The sequence below is a fragment of the Melospiza melodia genome, chromosome 4, assembly GCF_035770615.1.
Source record: "Melospiza melodia melodia isolate bMelMel2 chromosome 4, bMelMel2.pri, whole genome shotgun sequence".
NCBI lineage: Eukaryota > Metazoa > Chordata > Aves > Passeriformes > Passerellidae > Melospiza > Melospiza melodia.
The window spans coordinates 16,745,077-16,767,622 of NC_086197.1; the positions used below are offsets into that span (position 1 = coordinate 16,745,077).

General features: G+C 43.8%; 1 protein-coding gene across 1 annotated transcript in view; it reads right to left on the minus strand.

Moving 5' to 3' along the window:
* TMTC1 (transmembrane O-mannosyltransferase targeting cadherins 1) overlaps positions 1-22,546 on the minus strand; it is a 143,112-nt gene that overhangs the window by 102,500 nt on the left and 18,066 nt on the right. Inside the window, exon 5 of the mRNA XM_063154031.1 lies at positions 21,837-22,052. Coding sequence (XP_063010101.1) covers positions 21,837-22,052 — 216 coding nt within the window. The remainder of the gene's footprint in view (positions 1-21,836; positions 22,053-22,546) is intronic.

Here is a 22,546-nt window from a genome sequence, read left to right on the forward strand (position 1 = left end):
GCATCCCCCCTCAATCACTGCCATGTTCAGCATGAGCTGCTCGGCTGGGCTTCTCCTCAGACACAGATTTTGGGAACTGTCACCTCTGTCTCTGTGGATGCAGGCACCAGCCATCCCAGGAACACAAAGATCGTGGTCATAATTCCCATCAGACGTTTCAAGGATTTCACCTCCAGAAGAGCAGAGTGAATTAAATCAAACAATCCACAGCAACATCACCACCACTGGAAATTAAATGGGAGGACACAGCACACAAAATTCCTTGTGCTCTCTAAAGGAGGATCGTGTATGTGCTTGCTACAAGGCACCTTCAGCAGCAAGCAAACATTTTGTAACAAGCAGCTTTTCCTCCCAAATGGCTTCCCTGCAATTTCCAGAAGCACCAGCTATCCAGCCTCCCAGATGTCCTCAAGCTGCTTCATGGACACTTTTAAAAGCAAGCATGTGGAAAATGCAGAGCTGCTCTCATGATGAAGCTAACCACTCCAGAGGAACCACAGATGTGACTCCTAACATTCCTAACACTGGTTTCCATACCTGTATTTTGTAATCCAGTCAACCATGCCAAAAAAATCCCCAAACACTACAGACACCTTTCTTACATCTGGGTCAACACTGAGAAGTTTCGTGTCCTGCTGCTGATTTACATTCTCAGCACTGTAGTAACAATCCTCAGACAGAGACCTGCTTCAAAGCATTCCTAATGGAGACTGGGAAAAAGGGCATTCCCAGTCAGCCTGACCTGGCAGAGTTTATACAGGACACACTCAGCATCTTCACCCTAATGTGGACTGAAAGCAATCCAGAAGGTTTTGTGATTCCCATTCCTTGCTTTAAAAAAGGGATGCGCTCTATCTTCTAAGAGAACAGCTGACACATTTCAAAATTTCCTTTTAATTTCTATCATGAGAACACAGAATGGGAAGGCTGTGTAAGGAAATAGTGTTCTGGAAATAAACTAGTGCAATACGAACATTGTTCCTAAGATTTCAATAGGGACGACTCCCACCTTCAGGAAGGAAGACATCCAACTCCACTATTAAAAAAAAAAAAAAAAAAAGCTTTTATCAGACTAAAATTTCAGATTACGTGAGTTAAAGAAAAACAAGTTTTTTTATCCCACCAAGTTTGGGCTTTTTACCTGTCTTTTTCTAAACATAACCTGTTAGATTTTTTTCTTCCTAGACTCCAAGGCATACACTTTTCTCCAGGAGACTGAACCACTGCCAAAACCACACTGCTATTCAGGGATCTTAACATGCTTTGCAAAAACATTAATTAAAACTCACACAGCAAGAAGAAGGGAGCGAGGCAGGATCTTTCATTTCACAGCAAGGAAAACTTCACCACCAAAAAAAAAGGGACAAAAAGATTTGACAACATACCGACAGCCTCAGAGAAAGTTGTGCTGCAGAGAGCAGCAGAGGGGATGCTGGGAGGGCAGAGAAGTGCAGGAAGAAGAGTAAAACCCAGCATTTTATCTCTTGGCAGTGCTTTTGCTAGACTGCGCTCCTATTACGCAACATTAAGTTGGCTGAGATTGAAAATAGCGATTCAAGAGTCGGTTTCCTTTCTCCTGGCCCTCCTCTGCTTTCTCACCACACCTACACAATTGCTGCAGCCAAATACAGCATCCACAGCACGCCAAACAAAGCAGTTGCTAATTGTCGTCTCTCATTACAAGGACGGCTCATCTGCACTTCTTTGGAGATTTATCACGCAGCCATTATTCCTCTCTGCTGCATGATTTCCCACTCGAGTGTGGCAAAATAAGGCAACAGCTATTTAAATGCAATTTGCAACATGGTCTGCCTGTATCAATTTCTTAGTGTCTTCTGGGATGATGGTACCTAATACATAAATACACATCCATTTGCTTAACCAATTTATGGACAAAAGAAAAGTAGAACTGAATGGACAATTTCATTTCTACCGAATTTTACACTCATTACTACATAATTCACCAGCACCATTCCATCAAAGTGAACTAAGGTTAGGAAAGCCCTTAAATACATCCTTACCACCATGGCAGGGCTAGAAAGGAAAATAAAGGGGCTCATTGACATAATTTGCTGCTTTGTAATTGTTATTTTCCTTAAAGAAAGCCCCAAAAGCAGTTTTTGGTGACTGCTGGGTACTCAAGGAGGCAGAAAAGACAGCCTGCAAAGCCGTGAGTTCAGGAAAACAACAATGCTCTCCTGAAGGCAGCAGGTCAGAGAACACTGTGATTCTCTATCCAGAGGCTGGCACACATCCTAAGCAAAGGTTCTGTCCCCTGGAGCCACCCAGAGCCAGCACAGCAATGTGGGCTGGAAGGAGCAGTAAAGCAGGTGAAACTGGGGAGCAGGGCTGCTTGGGTTCTGCTTCTTAACAGAAATAGCTCCATGTAACACATTTTAGCAAACCAGAATACCAGAGGAGTAAAGAAGGAATCTGTAACCCCTCCCATTTGTACATTTTCAGCTCTTTGGGCCTCAGTACAGAACGGACACCATGGCTGTTACTCAGAGCAGAGTGTGGCATCCATGCATGAAGTCATCTCTGTCTGACACCAAAGCTCCTCCTTGCAACACAAGTGCTCAGTCTTCACATCAGGTCGAGAGACTGTACCACAGAGTCTATTTTTGTTACAGAAAAGAATATTTTCACATCAAATTTGTTTCTAAAACAAAGGAATTCACCTCCCAGCACCTGCCAGGGAGAGGGAAGGACAACATTCCTTCCTCTGCTCTCAGGAAATTACTTACCCAACTGCTGGAGGTGTTAAGAAGACTGAGTCTCTTCCTGATGCCAATACTGGAAGGTGTCAAATGCCTTCATGTCACTCTGCTGTCAGAGCACCACACATCCAAGCTCATGCACAAAGTTTATTTTGTCTCCTCTGATCCAGAAACACTTCAGACCACTAATACATGCAGCTCCAAGTTATTTCCTCTCTGCCTTTTTTTCCTTTAGCTAGGAAGGAGCTGGTACCGCTGCTGAGCAATGGGTGCCTCTTAGTCAGAGCTGGAGAGCCTGCAGCTGATGCTCAGCAGCTGAGGGACAGAACAACCCAGCCCACAGAGGATTTCCCTCACCCTGCAGCACCCTGAACTGCAGCCCATCCCAGAGCAGCTGCTGCATTGTCCCATGTGTCCATGGAAAGGCCCCAGCCTCACCTCATGGCTGAAGAAAAGTCAGTGAGCCCTGGGGCTGGGCTGAGCCTGGGGATGACTGTGTCCACACATCCTCCAAGGGGGACAGAGATGAAGGAAGTGCACACTCTGCTTCCTCTGGATATATAGCATCCCCTTCAGACTCTCCAGCCAAAAAAGGAGCAAATCACTCTTGTCCAGTAACAGGCAATCTTTCTATGGGACTTCATGGACAGAATTCCACAGCAAAGACAGAACAGGCAGATGTCTCTCTGGGAAGAAAACCCTCTGGGACCCTGAAGTACACTGCTACCAGGAAGGGAAGGAATTATCCTTTTCTTCAACCATAAACATGTTATCTCTGCTCGCAAGCTAAATCATCCTCACAATCCTTCAGAGTCTGACATAACAGGCAAGCAGCATCCCCTTGGCATGGCAAAGGCAGCCTATCCAACACTCATGGAAAGGGAACTGGGCTCTCCAAAAGGGCTGGCACAATGAGAGCTAAAGCCTCTGGGAGACCAGGAGAAAACAAGAAGCAGCAAGTTTCTTCCCCAACATATGGGAAAAGTGTTGGTATTTACATTTTGGTCCAGTTTTAAGTTTCTGTTCTCATATCACCTAGACATGTTTTGCACTAGTGTGCAACAAGGCATAAGCATAAGCCACTATACAAAAAAGTTCAACTTCATTTTTCCTGCATGCCAGTTACCAAGATAAAGCAGAAGGCTCTCTCTAGTGCTCCACTCACCTATAAAATTCCCTTAAACCTATCTGGTGGGGATCCTTTGGACATTTTTTTCATCCCTTACATTTGCAGTTGATGTTTTTTGTTCTGGGCTTTCTCAAAATGGTTGCAAGTCAGAATGAAAAGCTTAAGTTTCTGAAACTGCTGAGATTCTCATGGCACTAGACCAAAGGACATAAATAAAAATGAAAATATGCACTCCAAACATACACTTCTCCTTGGCAAAAGCAAAGACAAGTTCTCTGGAGAGTCTCAGCCATCATGACTGCACAAAACCTACCTAGACAAAGCCAGTAAGAAGGTTAGTATGTTATTTAGTAACAAGAAATGGCAATCCTGTGTCCCCTCTACAGAAACACTTGGGAAATAAACAGCTGTTGCTGGATTCTCAGACGTTAACCCCAGTCTTGTACCTCAACAGTCCCTCTAGTTCTGTGTGCCCACACATCAACACACAGGCAAGAAAAGGAAGGAGGATAAAAGAGAGGCACAAACATAAGGATTAAGAAGGCAAAAATTGGTTACTGAGGCCTTTAGGCAAGGAAAAGAAAGCTTTCCAGGCAAGCTTGTCAGACAAATAGCCTTCCAAGGGGAGCCTTGGAGACCATCCAACTGGACACACACAGCACTGAGCCAGTCTGTGAAAGGAATTACGTAACTGGCTGTGCATGATAAGAGGTTCTGTGTCTGATAAGCCAAATAGTCCCTTACCACCTGATGTTCATTTGACAAAAGTGACCATTTGCAGATTACCTCCTGCATTGTGCTGGTTTCCATAGGTTTGGGGCTTTTTTTCTTACTGAATCAGAGAGTAGATCTCCCTTCTGGCTAAAGCCACAGCAAGTCCCATCAGAGAAGTGGTCCAAGAAAATCAGCATTAACCAATTGGGACAGGCCATTAAAATCAATGATCCAAAATTCACCAAGCCCAGTTTAAGAAGGTGAGAAGAACTCCAGAGGGAGGTTCAGAGAGATGGTGAGATCTGCACTGCCAATCATGCCATTCCTAAGCCTGGAAGCCTTACCATGAGGATACTGGAGATATGGAAACCTCCTCTGTGCTGAGCACAAACAGAACCACAGCAATCTACACCAGCTGTTCTGCTGCACTGACCCAGTAATCATCATGATTATGTGTCCCACTTACTGGGGGACTCTGCTACAGGGATTAGCAGATTGTGATCATCACACTAAGCTCTGCTCACAAAAGCATTAAATGTAAGGACCTAAACGTGCAAAATAATTTCCTGATAAGTACCTCAGTGTTTGGGTGCCAAGAGAAGACAATTCCTAACTGGCAGAGAGCATTACCCTGCAAGTGATTGCACAGGGAATCCCACATCTCAAAAGCTGGCCCTGGGAGCACCATCTGGACTCCCTCAAGAGCCCTGCAACATTATCCAGTTGAAAAGGCTTTGCTAAATCCTTTCACACTGTCTCCCCAGAGCATTTCTCTGGAGATACTGGCAGCCTATGGTCTGGACAGGTGCAGTACTCGTGGGGTAAAAACCTGGCTGAGGGCCAGACCCAGAGTGGTGGTGAATAGAGTTGTGTCCAGCTGAGGACTGGTCACCGGTGGAGCTCCCAGGGCTCAGTGTTGGAGCCAGCTCTGTTTAATGCCTTTATCAGTAATCTGGACAAGGGGATTGAGTGTTCCCTCCATCAGTTTACAGACAACACCAAGCTAGGAGGGAGTGTTGAGCCACGAGGGCAGGAAGGACCACGACAGGCTGGATCAATGGGCTGAGGCCAGCTGTGTGAGATGCAACAAGTCCCAGGGCTGGGTGCTGCTCCTGGGCCACAAGAAGCCCTGCAGTGATGGGAACAGGTTGTACTGAGCTGGGGGTCAGTCTCTTCTCCCAGGTAATAAGTGATAAGACAAGAGAAGTGCTGTTAAGTTGTGCCAGACAAGGTTTAGATTGAATTTTAGGAAAAATTTCTCCATGGAAAGTGCAGTCAGACATTGGAATATGCTGCCCAGGAAGTGTTCAGAAACACTTTGGGGTTATAGCTTAGTGGTGGTGCTGGATCAATGGTTGGCCTCCATGACCTTGAGGGTCCTTTTCAACCTTAACGATTTTATGGAAACTAAAGTTGTCTTCAGACATAACCTGGGGGATGACCACGCCATGCTGAATTCCCAGGACTCCTGCCTTCCCTGAAGCTTCCTCTCATGTTCTGACAGGATTACCAGGGGGACAAGAACACACTGAATCACCACACTAAACCAACATCAGCAATCACAAACTCCCCTGTCCTCCCATGGCAGGGAGACATCTTTTGTCAAAACATCTGCCTTGAGTTTGATATGGAAACAGTTCCTTTTTCCAAGCTCTCATATTTGTTTTTTCTTCCTTAATACTTTTTTAAGTAAGATCTTGTATCTAAGATCTTCCACCTACTGAAATATAAGCTTTGGAGGCAGAAAACACTTCCAGAAATTATCTGAAGAATCTTAGTGAACTTTATCAAATCTTGAGTCATCTTTCTTTTCATACAAGTGTGCACTTCATTATTTGGTAATGGAACAGTAATTGCTCTTCAGTTATGCAAGATGCACCGCTAATTTGTAAGGGGTTTCTGGAGAGGTAATGACAGATGCTTAAAAAAAAATCAAATATGAGAAATAGGAAAAGTTGTTATGTAAAAGATAATGGTAACCACAGAGTAGTCTGACAGCTGGGTCAGTCTCAGTGGGTATAAAGGCACAGTGCAGATATTCTGGTCTTACGCATTCTTAAACACAGAACCTGAAGCCAAATTATTCATATTACTCTGCACTTTAATCTAACTGAATCTCACAAATGAAGCATCATCTGTGTGGGTCAACACCTGACAGCCCTGTTTTTCTAACAGCTTCCTACACACTCTAGGTAAGGCTGCCAGCAACTCTGCAGAGGGCATTTTTCCCCTCTGAAATGATGCTTCCTGATTATAAAACATGTTGGATATGAAATAAAGGTATCAATCTATCTATTTTCTGGTTTCTAAAAGTAAATTCAGTGTAAAACCTGCTAGGAACTACATTGTGAGGGATAACCTTGTGTTAAAAGGGATGATCATTATAAATTTCCTCCACTCCCTTTTCCCCAACTTCACCCCTGTGAGCAGGGGCTCAGTGCAGCATTCAGAGAGCACGTGTTGGCTCACAGCCCTTCCAGACAAAATGTCAGCTCCAGAATTGGAGCACTTGCGTTTGCTGATGCGTGGCAGCACTCCCAAGATCAGGAGCAGCACACCATCCAAATGTCATCTGTGTGTGCAGATGCAAGATCAAGTGCACCTCCTCATATGACTAATTTTCCAATTAACATTGAAACACTTTTGTGCTAAAAACACAACAAGCACATGGGAAGAGCTTGTTCTTGCTCCACAGGGATTTATTATCAAAGATACGCTGATTTTACCCTAATCTAGTTGGTTTTACTCAAAGCTTTTACAATATGCCAGTTTTGCACAGCAAAACATAACTGTATTTTACTGCTTTCAAGCAGCTTAGCATGACATCCAAAGGAAAAAATTCTAAAAAATAACAAAACAAAGATTGGCAAACGCTTAAGAGAGCTTGCTTCACCCACTCTGATCTCCATGCCAGTGCAGACACATTATTAGCAGGACCCAACTATCTAATGTGAGACTTGTTCCAATCCAAATACATAAACTGCATCACAACAGCAACTGCTGAGTGGATGTACTCAGAGGAAGCCCAGCCTTCTGTCTGTCTGGAAGAACAATAAAACAACAATTCCAGGCTGCAAAACTTTCAGCAAGGAGAGCCCTGCTCAATCTACTGGAAAAAGACATAATGAGATGCAGTGCTTGGCAGCTGGAATTAGACAGATCAAACCAGAAATAGGGACATTTTTAACAGTGAGAATAGCATACTGCTGCAACCATCCACCTAAGGATTATTTCAAATACTCCCTCACATCAAGTCCTTAAAGTCAGGGCTGTTGACAGATGTGTGACACAGCCCACAGGGAAATGCAGGCTTCCTGCAGTCATTCTTACATGGAGTTCTGTCTCTTGCACCATGCTCTAATTCAGATTAGATGATCATAAATGGTCCTTCTTGACCTTAAAAATCTACAATGATGCTCAAGTAATGGTAAGAATTACTTCAAGGAGTTACAGCTCTGCATAAACCAGGGAGATCACAAACTGTGTGACATTTCTGCACCAATGGCCTGTGTGACTCCCATCCCACACAAACAGGCTGAGGGCCACGGGCAGAGCTGGGCTGGGCAGCTGGCAGTCAGGAATCAAAGTCAGTCCCTTGCTCTTGGGTTAGCAAAAGCTGAAAGAACTGTAAAAAAGCCACCATGTACCTTGAAGAAGCACCTCCCCTCTAAAACATCAGCTGCCTGAAGTGTCAAGGACTTGGAAAAGAAAGAAAAACTGGTCTAATTCACATTTCCCAGCAGAGGGTTGCTACAGCGTGGTCTTTATAAAAATGGAACAGGAAGGATGACAAAAAAATCTCTCTTCCCCAAACAACTGAGCAAATCTAAAATAGTTAATCCTGGAAACATCCTCAAAAGATTAGCCATGGCTCAACTAACTTTAACTATGATAATTTTTAATTTAATTTAAAGTTGAATATCCTTGTGCAATAATGGCAGAGATGAAGGACTATTAGGGAATAATCTTGTTTACGGATCAGTGAACTCAGAAAATTGCCAAGGCACTGTGAAACATATTCCTTATTCACACCTCATAATTAACTGAGTGTTCTGCTGCAATATTAAAGTCATCTTCCTCATGAAAGAGCTGCTCATTTGGGCTGGTAGGCCACTGAGGGAGTCTCATTCTGTCCTGGCATTTCCAAACTCCCAGGAAAAAGCACCTTCAATCCATAAAAACAGCAGACTCCCAAAGAGTAAGGGAAGGAAGAGAAAGCCTTTGGTCCATGACAGAAGCACAGCTTGTACAGAGAAAAAACCCACTTCTCTCCTTCCTTAGTGCCACTGGGAGCATGTCTCTTTTAAAGGCAACTGAAAGAATTAATTAATTAATTTGGCCTCTTGACTCCACTCTTGATGGAGCCACATGAAAGCCATGGTACAGCAGCTCTGATGGCTTGCTCTGTCTAGATCTCAGTACTCAAAAACAACAAATGCTGAAGCTTCAGCTTCCAGGAAAGCAGAGGATGACAGGGGGCTCTATCCTTCCACTAAATTTTAAGAAAGGAATTGTCAATTTACTGGGAGGAAGACTTTTGTTGATTTGGGAAATCTTGGATTAAGTCTCTGCTTTAAGTCACATTTTATGTTTGCGAATTTGGGCAAATACTCAAAATTTCTGCCCTTTGTTTTAGAGAGGTAATGCCTCTCCCTGGGTGATAGAGCATAGACACAAGGGGATTGTGCCCTTCTACTCAGCCCACAAGCCTTGCCCAAGGTTTCTTTGAGATATTACTGATCCCCAAAGAACAGTTAAGAAGAGAAGGATATATTGTAAACCCACACCTTGGTAACTGAGATCCAGATACAGCAACTACAAACTTCCATGGTGTAATCTCTGGCCCCAAAATCAGCCTGGCTCATCTCAGCTTAGCTCAGCATCTCACTGCAGCCCTTCCCTTGTAATGGGGAACAGGCCAGGCAGATGCAGCCAAAGCCAGTACACACAATAGAAAACAGTTATAAAACACACTCACATTTTTCCATTCTGATTTTTACTGCACACATTACCTAAACAGACTCCAATCAAAACAAAAGAATAAACAATAAATAAAAAAGTAATGCCATAAATCAGCACCAAAAAAAAAAAAAATTGCAGCTTGTGAAAAACAGAACTAAGAATGCAATGAATAAAAATCTGAGTTCCAGCATGATATTCTGAGACTTTCCCTTCCTCTGCCCATTTCCCAAAGGATCTAATAGAGATCAAAGAGGTACAGGAAAGGGTAATAAGGCTCATCAGACACATGGAATGGTGTCTGCGTGAGGAGAGAGTCAAGAGAACAGGGCTCCCCACCCTGGGAAGGGAGCACACACACAGAGGTACTGTAAAATGATGAAGGGCCTGAGGAAGGGAACCAGCAAAATTACTTTCTACTTCTTATCACACAAAGTCAAAGGGTTCCCAATGAAATTATCAGGTTACAAGCAAACAAAAAGATTCTTTTATATGGTGTGTAATTAAAATCACAGAACTCACAGCAACAAGAGGCCCTCAACGTCAGAGGAGAGAAGAGTTCTAAAAAGGAAATTAGGCAACTCCACAGAGGACAGGTCCATGGAGAGTCTCAAACACAGTGCTCCAGATACAGCATCCAGACCCATGGACTCTAAATCAATGCCTGGCACACGTTCAGCAGCCACAGTAAGGAAAGATAACCCTGTCCTGGCCCCATTCCCATCCTTCTCTTCTCTGTAATCACCCAGTAATGACCATGGTGAGAACACTGAGCTAGATGGATCCCTGGTTTGATATGGTGCTCCCACAGTGTTCTCCTGTTTTGTTAAATATACTAAGAGGAGTTCCACAGACAAATCCTAACTTAAAGTAAAACAAATTCTTTGTTGGGTTGTTTTCTTCCCTTGAAAAAGCATCACGCAAAAATTCCTCTGTTTACATTAATGCACAGCACCAGACCAAATGCATGAACAAATGCCCTCTGGCTGGAAAGCTATCCATCACCTCCCATGAATGAAGGAATTTCACTTTCCATAGTGAGTAATTCCATGATGGAGATACCACTCAGGACCACAGGCAGGGCCATTACAGTGAATCCACAGTGTGCCAGCCAAGACCATCAAGGAATGCTGATCATCACAGACTGAGCAGAAAGACCAGCATTACCATACATTTAGACCACAGAGCAGGCGACAGCTTTCTAAAATAAAAATTCCCGATGCTTTTACCAAAAACATTTGTATTGTAAAATTCCTGATGCTTTTACCAAAAACATTTGTATTGTAAACAACTCATCTGCTGAAATGAATGTTTGATATAATTAACAGTGGAGAGAACAGGAGACAAGAGGGAGAACAACAACAAATTAACTGAGTTTACTGCCAGAAAACAAAAAAAAAAAAATATCTCTGCTTCCAACTTTTACAGATAACTCACAGCTGCAGTGATAGAAGGTGCTGTCATGAGATTAGGCAGAGATTATGGTAAATGTAATTAAATCAGATAATACCAAAATATTCCAAGAGACCCCAAGGCCATCATTTTTACACCAGTTTGGTCTCTGCAGAAATTCCTACATGGCCTTGAAAGAACTGTGTGTGTAACAGTGGTGTATGAGGGGATAAAGCTGTTTTATGGAAGGATATAAAGGTAATGTTCCATCTCCCTTCCATCTCTAACTGATAATTACTCTTTCCCTGAATTTTATTGTGAACAATCAGTGGAAAAGTTTCTTGTCAAGATTTTCCTGCTAATTTTCCTCTTTGGAGTAACACCCAGAGGGTTTGTTGGCATCTTTCACAGATTAAATGGAACAGTACTTTATTCCATACTTTTTACACTAGCACAACCAAAGTGCAACCACAGTTAGTTTCAAAGTAATCATTTTATGTTTAATATCTCCTTATGCCAGAGCTGATTTGCAAAACCAAGGGATTTCACAGGTCACAAAAGGAGGGATTTGAGCAGACTTCAGCCCCAGCCTGAGCAGAGGATCTACAGCAAACATGTTGCAAACCAAAGCTTTAAACAGAGGGAAAAACTGCATTACCCACATGGCAAAAGAATGGTAATTTCTAAAGACAACCTAACTTTTGGAAAAGAGATGAAAAAAAAGAAATCAAAACAACCACCACAGCATATTCCGGTATAAGATTATAATTTAAACAACTCCATGATCAGCTGTGGCAGGCAATGAGAACTCATGAGGCAAAGCTGGGTGCCACCAGATGCTGTGAGACCTGTCAGACCTGGAGAGCAAACACTCAACAGCAGCATTCCAACAGCCCAAGCACAAACCTCGCCTTTCTCAGCTTACTTTGGCCAATTTCTGAATTTTAACATGGATGTTTGGGAATGTGGAATGCATTTTACAAGAGTCCCTTCTGCACTGCAGTTTCCTGGATATTCACATTCTGGAAATTGCTTAAAAGAATAGAAACAGAAAATCTGCATTTCAAAGATCAAGAGAGGAAAGTGTGTTCCAGCCTTTCCAAGCCAAGTAGAAGATTAAGGTTTCTAATGCACTCGTTGGAAAAGAATATTGGGATAACTGCATTAGAAATGTGAAAGAGGATTTAATACTCTACTTTAGATTAAGTTGAAGATTAAGCTTCCAGTCAGGGAAGAATCTGTTCATCTTGGAAAGCATACAGGGAGGCTGAGAGAAGCATTACACATGCAAGCAGATTTCTTTTTAGACTTTTTAACCAAATATTAAATCTCAACAGCTACTTCATATTAAAAAAATCAAAGTAACCCTTATCACACAACCTAAACCATCCACATAAAGTCACACTTGATGAGATTGGTGTCCTTATTTTGAGCAAATGATTGCTTGTATCAGCCTGTGAGCATTTAAAGCCAAGTAACTTAGTCCTGAGAGTCTGCTGTCCCTCCCTTAATACATGCTGTGATTACCAGGCTCACAGAGGAAACATGGACCAGCTTGGAAAGCATCAGTCATTAATGAGGTAGGTAGGTACAGCTGAGTCCTTTACTCCTGAGAACAGCCTAGAAGTTTCCAAAAAGATGTCAAAAAATGTGCCTGGAAGTCAAAGTGTAAGAGAGAAATTGTTCAATTAGATTTGCTATCCTGGGAAATACCTGCAATAATCTCAGTATCATCCATCTTCAGGTGTTGTGGTTGGGTTGTTTTTTTTTTATTTCCTGGGTGACTGAAATACTGTTCTGTGCCAAACTAACCCAGATTTACTGCAGGGAAAATGACCTTGCAAGCCATTAGAGTTTGTTCCTGTTTCTCAGCTGCTGTTAATTCTTTGACAGTGGTTTACAGGGCTTTCAGAGAAAGCCAATGGACACGGGCACACTGCTGCTTCAAACGCTGCTTTAATGAGACTGCCAGAAACTGTGAATAGAAAGGCAGTCCTGTGAGGCAAAGGGAATGAACAGAGACTCCTGTGAGTCAGCTCTGGGACACACAGGCTGCACCTACAAATTGGGGATTTCCAATTAGCAACACAGGGAACAGAAGAGACTGATGTACAATGAAGTGACTGCAACTGCAGGGCTTAAACGCAGTTCCCATTAATGAGAGAGAAAAACCTTCTCCCTCTGCACACGAATGAATAAGCCATCAGCATCTTTCAGAAGATGGGGAAAAAAGAAACCCAAAACCAGTCATTAACTTCTCCTCCTGATTCTTGTTTTGCACAGCACCATTCTTCGTCCCAGGCACAGTTTCCACAAAAATGGATTTTCATGAACTAAATCAAAGCCTAAAGAATCTTTAAAAGACTAAATAATCTTCTCTAGAGAGGGGAAAAAAAAAGAAACAAGCTAGAACATGTTAAGTCATCATCAGCTAAGAAAAGGAACATCAGACTCCGTCTTGTCCCTTTTTTCTGACGTTCAGTGCACATGAAGGCAAACTACTTCAGTTTATTTGCTGCTTACTGAAATAAACAGGGCCTCTTGGTACTGTCAATACAAGGAGAAATTATTTACTTTCCTCTTCCTTCTAGGAAGTACTTAAAAAGAGGGAGAGAGGTGTTTTTCTGCACTGCAAGAGAAGTGCTATCCAGAACAGTGGCTGAAACAGATCCAACAAAGGGTGTCAAATTTAAAACCAACCCTCTTCTATTCAAACAACTGCATGCACAAGTGCCTACTTTTCCAGCCACAGGGAAGCCAAGAGTGAGATCAGCTGTGGCTCCATGCCACCCCAAGCACCAGAGCAGAGCAGGCTCCTGGCTTCTGCCTGGCTCTCCATGCTCCCTCCTCCTCAAATCCAGGCAGAGAGCACAGGAAAATCAGTATATTAGCTATAGGGCAGAGGAGAGCTGAACCCCCAAGATGGGGGGGGGGGGGGTTTGACCTCATGGAGAGATGAGGTCAAAAAGAAACTGAGGTTTGCAGCCCATAGAGCAGAAACCCATGCAGAGGGGAGGAGGAGATAAGCAAAGACAGTGAGTGCTGAAAGAATCCAGAGGGACCTCACCCCCATGCTGGGCAGAAGACTGAACTGGAGAGATGGGAGGAGAGGGGAGCACAGGGAGGACACAAAAGGCAGTACAAGGACACAGATCAGGGCCCCTGAATTGGCTTGGCAAGGACTTAGGGGACAGGAGAACAGGAGGGACCTTGGGAGTGAGACCAACACAGTAGCTCTTGAGGGAAGCAGCAAGATCCAAAAGGCAAACCCGGAGGAGCAAAGACCAGAACAATTACATGGTTAAGGAAAAGCAAACAAGAGAAGAGATGAGGACGGGCTGCAGCAGGTGAAGCAGGGCAACTAACTGGGGAGAGAAGAAGGAAAGGGCTGCCAGAAGAAGTTGCATATGCTGGGCTGGGTTCATTCCTCTCCAGGTCTGGAAGGGAACATCATATCATTGTGCCTCCTCAGTCTGCACACATCTAAAGGAAGCGGCCCCTCACCTCTCAAGACTGACTCCTACAGAGCACAGTCTGCTGCTGCCAGCAGTCTGCTTGCTCAACCAGCACATGTCCATGAAGTAAATACAAAGGTGAATCCAACTCAACATCCATGTGGTTCCCCACTATAAAATTTCTGGCTATTCACTTTACTTGTTCTGAACAGTAAGGAAGTTACACATGCAGAAACTATGCCAAAAGTATTTTAGAAGATTGCAGACCTATGTAACAAACTGCAAGGAAATACCAGCACTTGGTGGTGTGTACACAGAGGAATTACTGAGAAGCTGTAAATCTGTCTCAGAGCAGGACTTGAATAACATGAAGTAAATAGGGCATGGGGCAATGCTCTGGACCAGGAAAAAACAAAATATCAAATAGTTACTCATTAACTGATCCCCATCCATTCTGGGCAACAACTCCAGCAGGGATTGTGCAAAAAAGAAAAAGCCATGTGATAGTGTAATTAAAGACTGTCACAATAAAAACACACAAGGAGGCCCAAATTAAAGCAGATCTTTCTTATCTGGCTAGTGCATATTTTGCAGCACAATGAGGTCTAAACAAGCCTTTTTCTGCATTCATGCAACCTTAGTCATCACCATATCAAAGCAGTGCTGCTCTTAACTGAACTTCAGTCTTCAAGCAATGAGTTCAGTCACTTGCACTGAAACAGCACTTGAAGATTTCAAAAATTAAGACACATAATGGCACAAGCATGCCTAAGAGAGAATCCTTGGCTTGGTTTCTCTTTTGGGAGGGGGACAGAAGACAACCAGCACATCACACAAATGGAAAAGCAGCATGCATTACTGTGCCTCATCTTCCAGCACATGCCATGGGAACAGAGAGATGTAATTATTTCCCCAAGATTACACAAGGGTTCTCTGGAAGACAGTTCCAGGCAGAGCATGTAAATCCTTGGCGGAATCCATGGCTGTAAGCACAGGGGCACCCACATCTCAGGTTTCCAGACTAGCAGAGCCTTCTGGTGGCCTCAGGTACCATCTGTGCATGACAATAAATATTGTCACTGACTACAGGGGAAATCCTGGCCTTCAGAAAGAGTCACTCAACATTTCCTACACAGACTGTACAGACACAGCAGCAGAGAGAGCTATTGCTCAAACTCACAATGGAAAAGCCATCTGAAGAACTGAGTTCAGAGACGAACAAACCACAGGCCAAATCCACCTCTGCAATCCACCTACCCAGAGGCAGCCAAACTTCATTCATAACTTAAGCTTACTGAACAGCAAGAATGACAGAGCCTCAGCAAACCTGCTAGAATAAAAAAACTTGCAACACCCCAGAAGCAGCATCCCACAGATCCCAGGATAGCAATGACACTTACCTAATCTGCCACCTTTCAGCACTCACTGTGCCTCCCCAGGCCTTGGGATTCAGGGTCCTACTTGCCTTTTGGAGCAAACTTTGTTGTCCTATTCTCAATTCAATTTTAAATATAAATTAAGGGAAAAAAAAAAAAAAAAAAAAAAAAAACAGCCTGTAGCCAGTGACAATGCAGCATTTCCTTTTCCCTGCTTTCACACAGAGGCAATTCATACCAACCTTTGCTCAGAGCATCACAGACTAGGAGCTTGATCCTTTATTGGTAACATCTTGCAACCCTGAGGACATCACCAGTGACAGAGGAAGGAAAAAGCCTGGGCTGGCTCTACTGCTTAATGCTCCAGATTACTCGTTTTGCTTTCCTAAAGAAGAAAAGCATTTGGACTGCCAGGCTCCCAGATGTTGCAGTAAGGTAGAAAAATCATCAAGAAAGGCTTCATAAAAGCAAGCCTGTTCTCCTAACATCAATGGCTGGCCTTGTCAGCCATTGCAAGTTCCCATGTGAAAGCAATTCTGGTGTGAGCAGTTCGTTAGCATAACAATCTGCTCCTGGGTGAAAAACAACTTGCACCTGTATAAACTGGTTTTAGATAGAAAAATGACAACTATCTCTCACAAACAACTTTTCCTGCACGTACACACAGAGGGTTTGAGTGACCAATCAATACAGGGTGACAACCTGTTACACACCAATAAGTAATTGGCAAGAAAGCTACTGAGCAATTGGAGTCACACGCAAGGTCTGGAAAACTCTATAAAAAGGAGTTATGTGAATAAACAGGGTTTTTTTTCCACCATGAAGGAAATGGAGTCCATGTGATTTATCCCCATACCCAGACCTTTTCCACCACAGACAACCCCAAACTGCCCTGGAATTTCTCCACCAGCTTTTGCACTGCTGTTTGCAAAGCCCTTTAACACTTCCTTGCCATTCTGCTGTTGGCACAGCAAGGAACTTCCAGGCCAGAGACAAGTACCCAGGTTTCCTGCCTCATTTTAGTCAGGGGCAAACACTCAACATAAACAATAGTTACCTCCCTGCTGCTTTTCTCAGAGACACATTGCTTTTTGCTGCTGTGCTTTGCATTTGAAAGCGACCACCACTGACCTCCAGGGTGTGTAAGTGCAAATGGGAACAACTCGCCAAAATTTAAGGAAGTTGTACCAAAATTTAAGAAAGCTGTAGCCCATCTAACAGAAAGTGTTTTCCTCTCACTTTTATAACACAGGCAGTTTCACACCCACATTTTCCTATCAAACACTCTCTAACAAATTCAAGAAAAGGTAAAGTTTGCACACATGAAAGCCCCCATCTGGGAAAGTGGTCACACTGTTCTGTCTTTATCAGTTACAAATCTAGAACATAGCATTGCCCTGTGTGGCATGGGAAAGGAACAGAAATTCAGCTGACACTTCTGCTTTTTGAACAGTAATTTCATGTTTAAGCAGAAATGTGCTATACTCTATACTATCATATCAGTCAAAAAAGAAAAAAAATTAAAAATCATTGCTACATAAAGGATTGGAAATAGAAGGAGGCAGTGAGGAAAAGCCAAGCAATTGCTGCACAGTCCCACACTGTGTGTGCCAGTGCCTTCCCTCATGCTGAAGGACAGCATCTGTTTCAGCACAACCCCTGACCATGCACACTGCACAGGGACTCAGGGAAGATAAGTTATGACCTCAACATATTTTTCCTCACAGTCTATCAAACTTAGGGCCAGCACAGACATCCCTGGAATGCACCACATTCTGCAGAGCATTTCCATCTTCCCTTGCTACTGTTAGAGGGAACAACAGCACCACCAGTTTAGTCATCAGATCCCATTTATCCCTCCTACAGCCTTTAGGATTTCATTGGATTTTGGATCAATGGGGTTTTGGGCCTGGTTCCCACAATGTTAATGAGTAGTGAGCTCCCACATTCTTACACACACAACACAGATTTAAAGTGATGCTGTTGGGCACAGCTCCAGGTACACCTGCTTTTCACGTAACCTGGCAAAAAAAAAATACATAAATAAAAATAATCTACAAAAAACACCATGCAACCATTCATATACATGGAAAATAGTAACACTAATTCCAGTCTATGGTCCACTCCAAGGGAAGTGTCTCACCACCAGCAGACACAATAAAAATGAGCTTCTAGGACAGCAAAGAGAAACAGAGATTTTAGTTTCAAAAGTATGCAAGCTGTTGTGGAGTCTTGTTTTCCAAGAAGCTTAGACTGCAGTCCCCAGCTATTTATAAAACTCAAAACCTTCAGAGTGATTAGGTGCCTTGGAGGTGTTCATGGGCTGGACCACATTTAGCAACACAGAGTGTGAGGCACACAGAACATGGCGTAACCAAAACCATTTAAGAAAAGAAAAAAGGTAAAAAAATAGATCCCAGTTTTCAGTGGCTTCAGCAAATCATGAAAAAGAGAATTAGTGATGATTGCCATTGACAGTGATTTTCAACAGGACACAGACCACACCAGAGTGAAGGCACTGAGGCCTCACCCCAAACTCAAGTACAAGCCTGACATGAAAGTTCTGTCTGTCCTTCCCCATTTATGTCATATGGAAATGCACACACACTCACAAGCCTCCTTCAGGTTTTAAAACTCAGGGAGGTGGATCAAACCCACAAGAGACTCTAGTTAGCTCATCTCAGTAGCATATGCCAGCATTCCTCAAAATTGCAATAAATAGTGGTGATAAAACCTACAACTTCCTCCAGACTAACTCATTCCTTACTCCTAAAGGCAACTGGGACTGCAACCCACATATTCACTGGATAGCTAAAGATAAGAGTAAGTGACAATAAAGAACAAAAATATCTCTGCACCAAGAATTTACATAACTAGCTCCAGTTACTGCTAATTACACCAATTCCCTTAATTCCTCCATTACATCTTCCTGCATTTTTCAGCTCTAGTAAGAACAGGTATAATAAATTATTATTAAATAGAAACCTACTTGATCACATTACAAGTACTTAAAAGTACAGATTAGTGCCTTGCTACTTTATTTTCATTAAAACCTTACAACTAGTAATCTGGTAGACTAAATAAGATATCTGAAGCTACTTCACTGTGCCAAGTCTGTCCACCAATTTTGGAGCTCCTGAAATATTTAAAGCTTTTTCCCCCCCATCCTTTTGCTATGCAAGAAGACCTACACAAATCAGACAAATGTGAATTACAAGGCAAAAAAGAATCTTACAGATTCAACAGCAACTTCATATTTTGTTTTTTCTTCTATAGCAAGGATTTTTTTTTAAAACAGAATATATTTTAATAGAGAAATTGTATTGAGTTCTTCCTGTTTCATACCATATAATATGTCAACAGCAAACTCTCACAGGCAGGCTTCCCTCTCAGCCACTGGGACCAAGCCAGCTCCACTCTGGGCATCCCACAGCCAACTCTCACACAGCAAGCCATTGCAAGTGTGCTGTACACAGTCAGTCACTTGAGAAGAGAGCAGCTGAGCAGCTCACACCACCATGAGAGCCCCTTTTCAAACAGAAAGCAGCTATGTACACGCAGGGCTTGGTTTGCCATGTGCACAAATCCTTCACAACACTTGAAGGGGCAGCTGCCAAAAAGCAAATTGGCAGCGTGGAGGAGCTCGCTCTGGAGCCATCCCACGTGCACAGGCTCTCCAACTCAGCTTCTGCAGCCTCCCCTGAAGAAGCTGGGAGGCAAGAGGCTTTCCCTTTGTGCAAGAAAGGGATGTTCCCAAAAGCGGGGGCAGAGGGAGGGTGTCTGGAAAAAAGTACAAAGCAAAGGAGGGGAGAAAGGAGCAGTATGAAAAAACAGGAGTGAAAGGAACAAGATGATGGAACAAGACAGAAGATGCTTTTTATATTAACCTCCTGCCCCCTGTTGTGGGCATCAGTCTCTCCCTAGTAGCAAGCACCATGACAAAAGGAAATGGCCTCAAGACACGCCAGGGAAGTTTAAAATTAGATATTAGGAACATTTTCTTCACTGAAAGGATTGTCAACAACAGACTGCCCAAGGAAGCAGTGGAGTCACCATCACTGAAGGTGTTTAAAAGATGTGCAGATGTGGCATTAGGGACATGGTTTAGTAGCAGGCTTGGCAGTGCTGAGGTAATGGCTGGACTTGATAATCTTAGACATCTTTTCCAACCTGAACAATCCTATGACACTATCCATCAGGGAAAACAGAGACAAATACAAGGATCAAAGAGAACAAAAACACTAACAAGTCCTCAGATATTTGTGGGATTCACATTCTCTGAACCTGAGAAAAGCAGCGAGAGAAGCAGAGAAAAGAACGATCAAAACAATTCTTCTCTCATTCATTGCTCCTGTGTTGGGCCAAAGTAGAATGCAATATGGAGATTGTTTACCCAAAGTGATGGTGTTTTGTTTCCTTGGCCTATCAGGCTGTTATAGATGGCTAATGAGATGATTGGCTCTCACAATTAAGGGATAACTATTGTGTGAATATTAAGAACAGCTTCAGTGCTGTACAGTTATGTTATTGTAGTTTAGATGCCCTCTGCTCTCCCCACAGTTCCCTTTCCCCCCTGTATTGCTGCCATCACACAGCCTGGGCTGTCCAGGACAGGTACAAAGAAGCTGCACAGGTGTCCCTGGCACGGGGCAGGGGGGAATGGGAAAGCTTGGGGGTGCTCAGGGGGGCAGCACAGCAACACCTGACCTCCAACCCAGTGACAAGAAAGCATCTCCACTGATAAATGGCAAAGAAGAGCTGACTGACAAGCCTTGGGAGGGGCCAGGGCTGGCTAATGCAACCCCAGGGGTATAAAAGACTGAGCATTCATCTTGAAGATGAACCAGCCATGTGGTATCCATGAGGGGCAGTTCTCAGCACTGCAACTTTTTCCTTATGTAGTCCTTTGTTGTATCTTTGTTAAGGTATAATAAACGTTTTGAAATTTTCAAAGTGAGCAGTTGTTTCTCACAAGGGCCAAGCATGTGTGCAGACTGTCCATCAGCAGACAGCCACAAGATTCTCTGCAGCTGAGTGAAGTTGGGTGCTTGGGCAAATTCAGTTTTACACATAATATAATATAGTTTAATCTAGTATAGTAATATAGTATAATAAAGTAATTAATTTGCCTTCTTAATGCAGCCTTGGTTGGGTTTCAGGGTATCCCTGGCCAGACAGCGCAGTCCTGCTCAGCACAGCCCAAGTTCCCAGGCAGCTCCCAACCACAGGCTACCTTAGCAAGTTTAGGTGATATCAGATCTTTTGTGATTATCAGCTCATTCTGTGATTTCAGCTCTTTGCCTGCTAAGGGCCTTTGGCAGACACAGGGAGAGAGAGGAGAAGGCTGTGTGAGGAACCTTCTATGAAAGTTCTCAGGGAGAGCTCTTCTACCAAACTAGGCAAAAGCAGCCCTTTATATAGGTTTCAGGGGTTTTAGGAATTGTCCAATTGTAAAGGTCAAAGGGAAGCGACCTATAGTCTTACAGAGAGATAAGCAAGGGTCTGGAGGCAGAAAAAGGAGCTTTCTAGGTCCAGTCATCATAACTTGGCATTTCCTGTCTTAGTCTGCTGACCACCAGACAGGCCTTGCAGGCCCTGTGCCTGTTACACCTTCTGACAGCCATGGAGTCAGATGCATCATTCTCTCCCCATCACTGGGGTTGCCCTGATTTCTGATAGACATTCTCCTCCTTTCTCCCTTAACCCTCCTTCCACCTCCTCCCAGTAACACAAGAACAACTGTTGAATTCATATTGTTGTTATCATAGTTCTAGAGTCCCATACCTTCAGGGTGGTTTTCTCACAAGCTGCTCTTCACAGCAGTGTTGTTCCTACTGCTTCATCAGGGCACCTCCAAGGCTCTCCCTGACTGGCCAGCCCACCCCCTTTTATCCCAGTTATCTTCATTAGCCACAGCTGCTGCCCAATTAAGGGCATCACAGCTGCAGCCCATTTAGAACAACTAGGACTGGGGCAAGGCCACTTATACAATACATATATTTTACCAAGACTCCTACTGTAAACACCCACAGCAATTTCAGGACAAAAAGGGCTAACACGAGGTGAAGGGAGCAGGGGTGTGCAGCAGTACCTGCGGATGGCCCAGATGGCCCTGCTGGGCACGGGCAGGCTGGGCTGCTGGCGGGGCCCGGGCGGGTGGCACGAGCTCCAGGCGCCGCGCTGGGCACAGCGATGCTGCTGCTGCTGCTGCTGCTGCTGCCTCCCGTTCTCCCGGCCGGACAGCGATGAGCCCCACGGAGCAGGCACGGGCAGCCGGGAGGGCCTCTGGGGAATGGCCCCATTCCTCCTGAGGAAAGGCAGGGAAAGGGAAAGAAAAGGATGTGAGGACTTGTATTCTGTGCACTTTTACTCATCAAAAGGTTGAACGCTGTGAAATCAGCACAACATGGTATCTAAGTGTTAAAAACTAGAGCAGGCTCCTGGTACTAAAGTGATTTCAGGTTTTATTATAAGAAAAAGAAAGGCCTGAAGCATGGGGGGCCCAGGCTGAGCAGGAGCGCTCCCGTCGAGGGTGCTGCAGCGCCGGTGCTAGGGATGTCTCCGATGACCCCGATGTGGCACAAATTCAGTGGGTCAGAAGCCCCATTTTATCCTGGTTTTGTCCCTTTGGATTGGTTTCTGTTTGGATCCTTCATTTGCATGAAGGTTTAAGGCACTGGGCTGGCCCATTACAGCTCTGTCCAGGCTGGCTCGTTTTCCCTGGGGGATGCTGCACTTTACTGAGGTGTGTTATGGTATGTTGAGTACCATATTTCTTATAACTACTCTTTAAACCCCCTT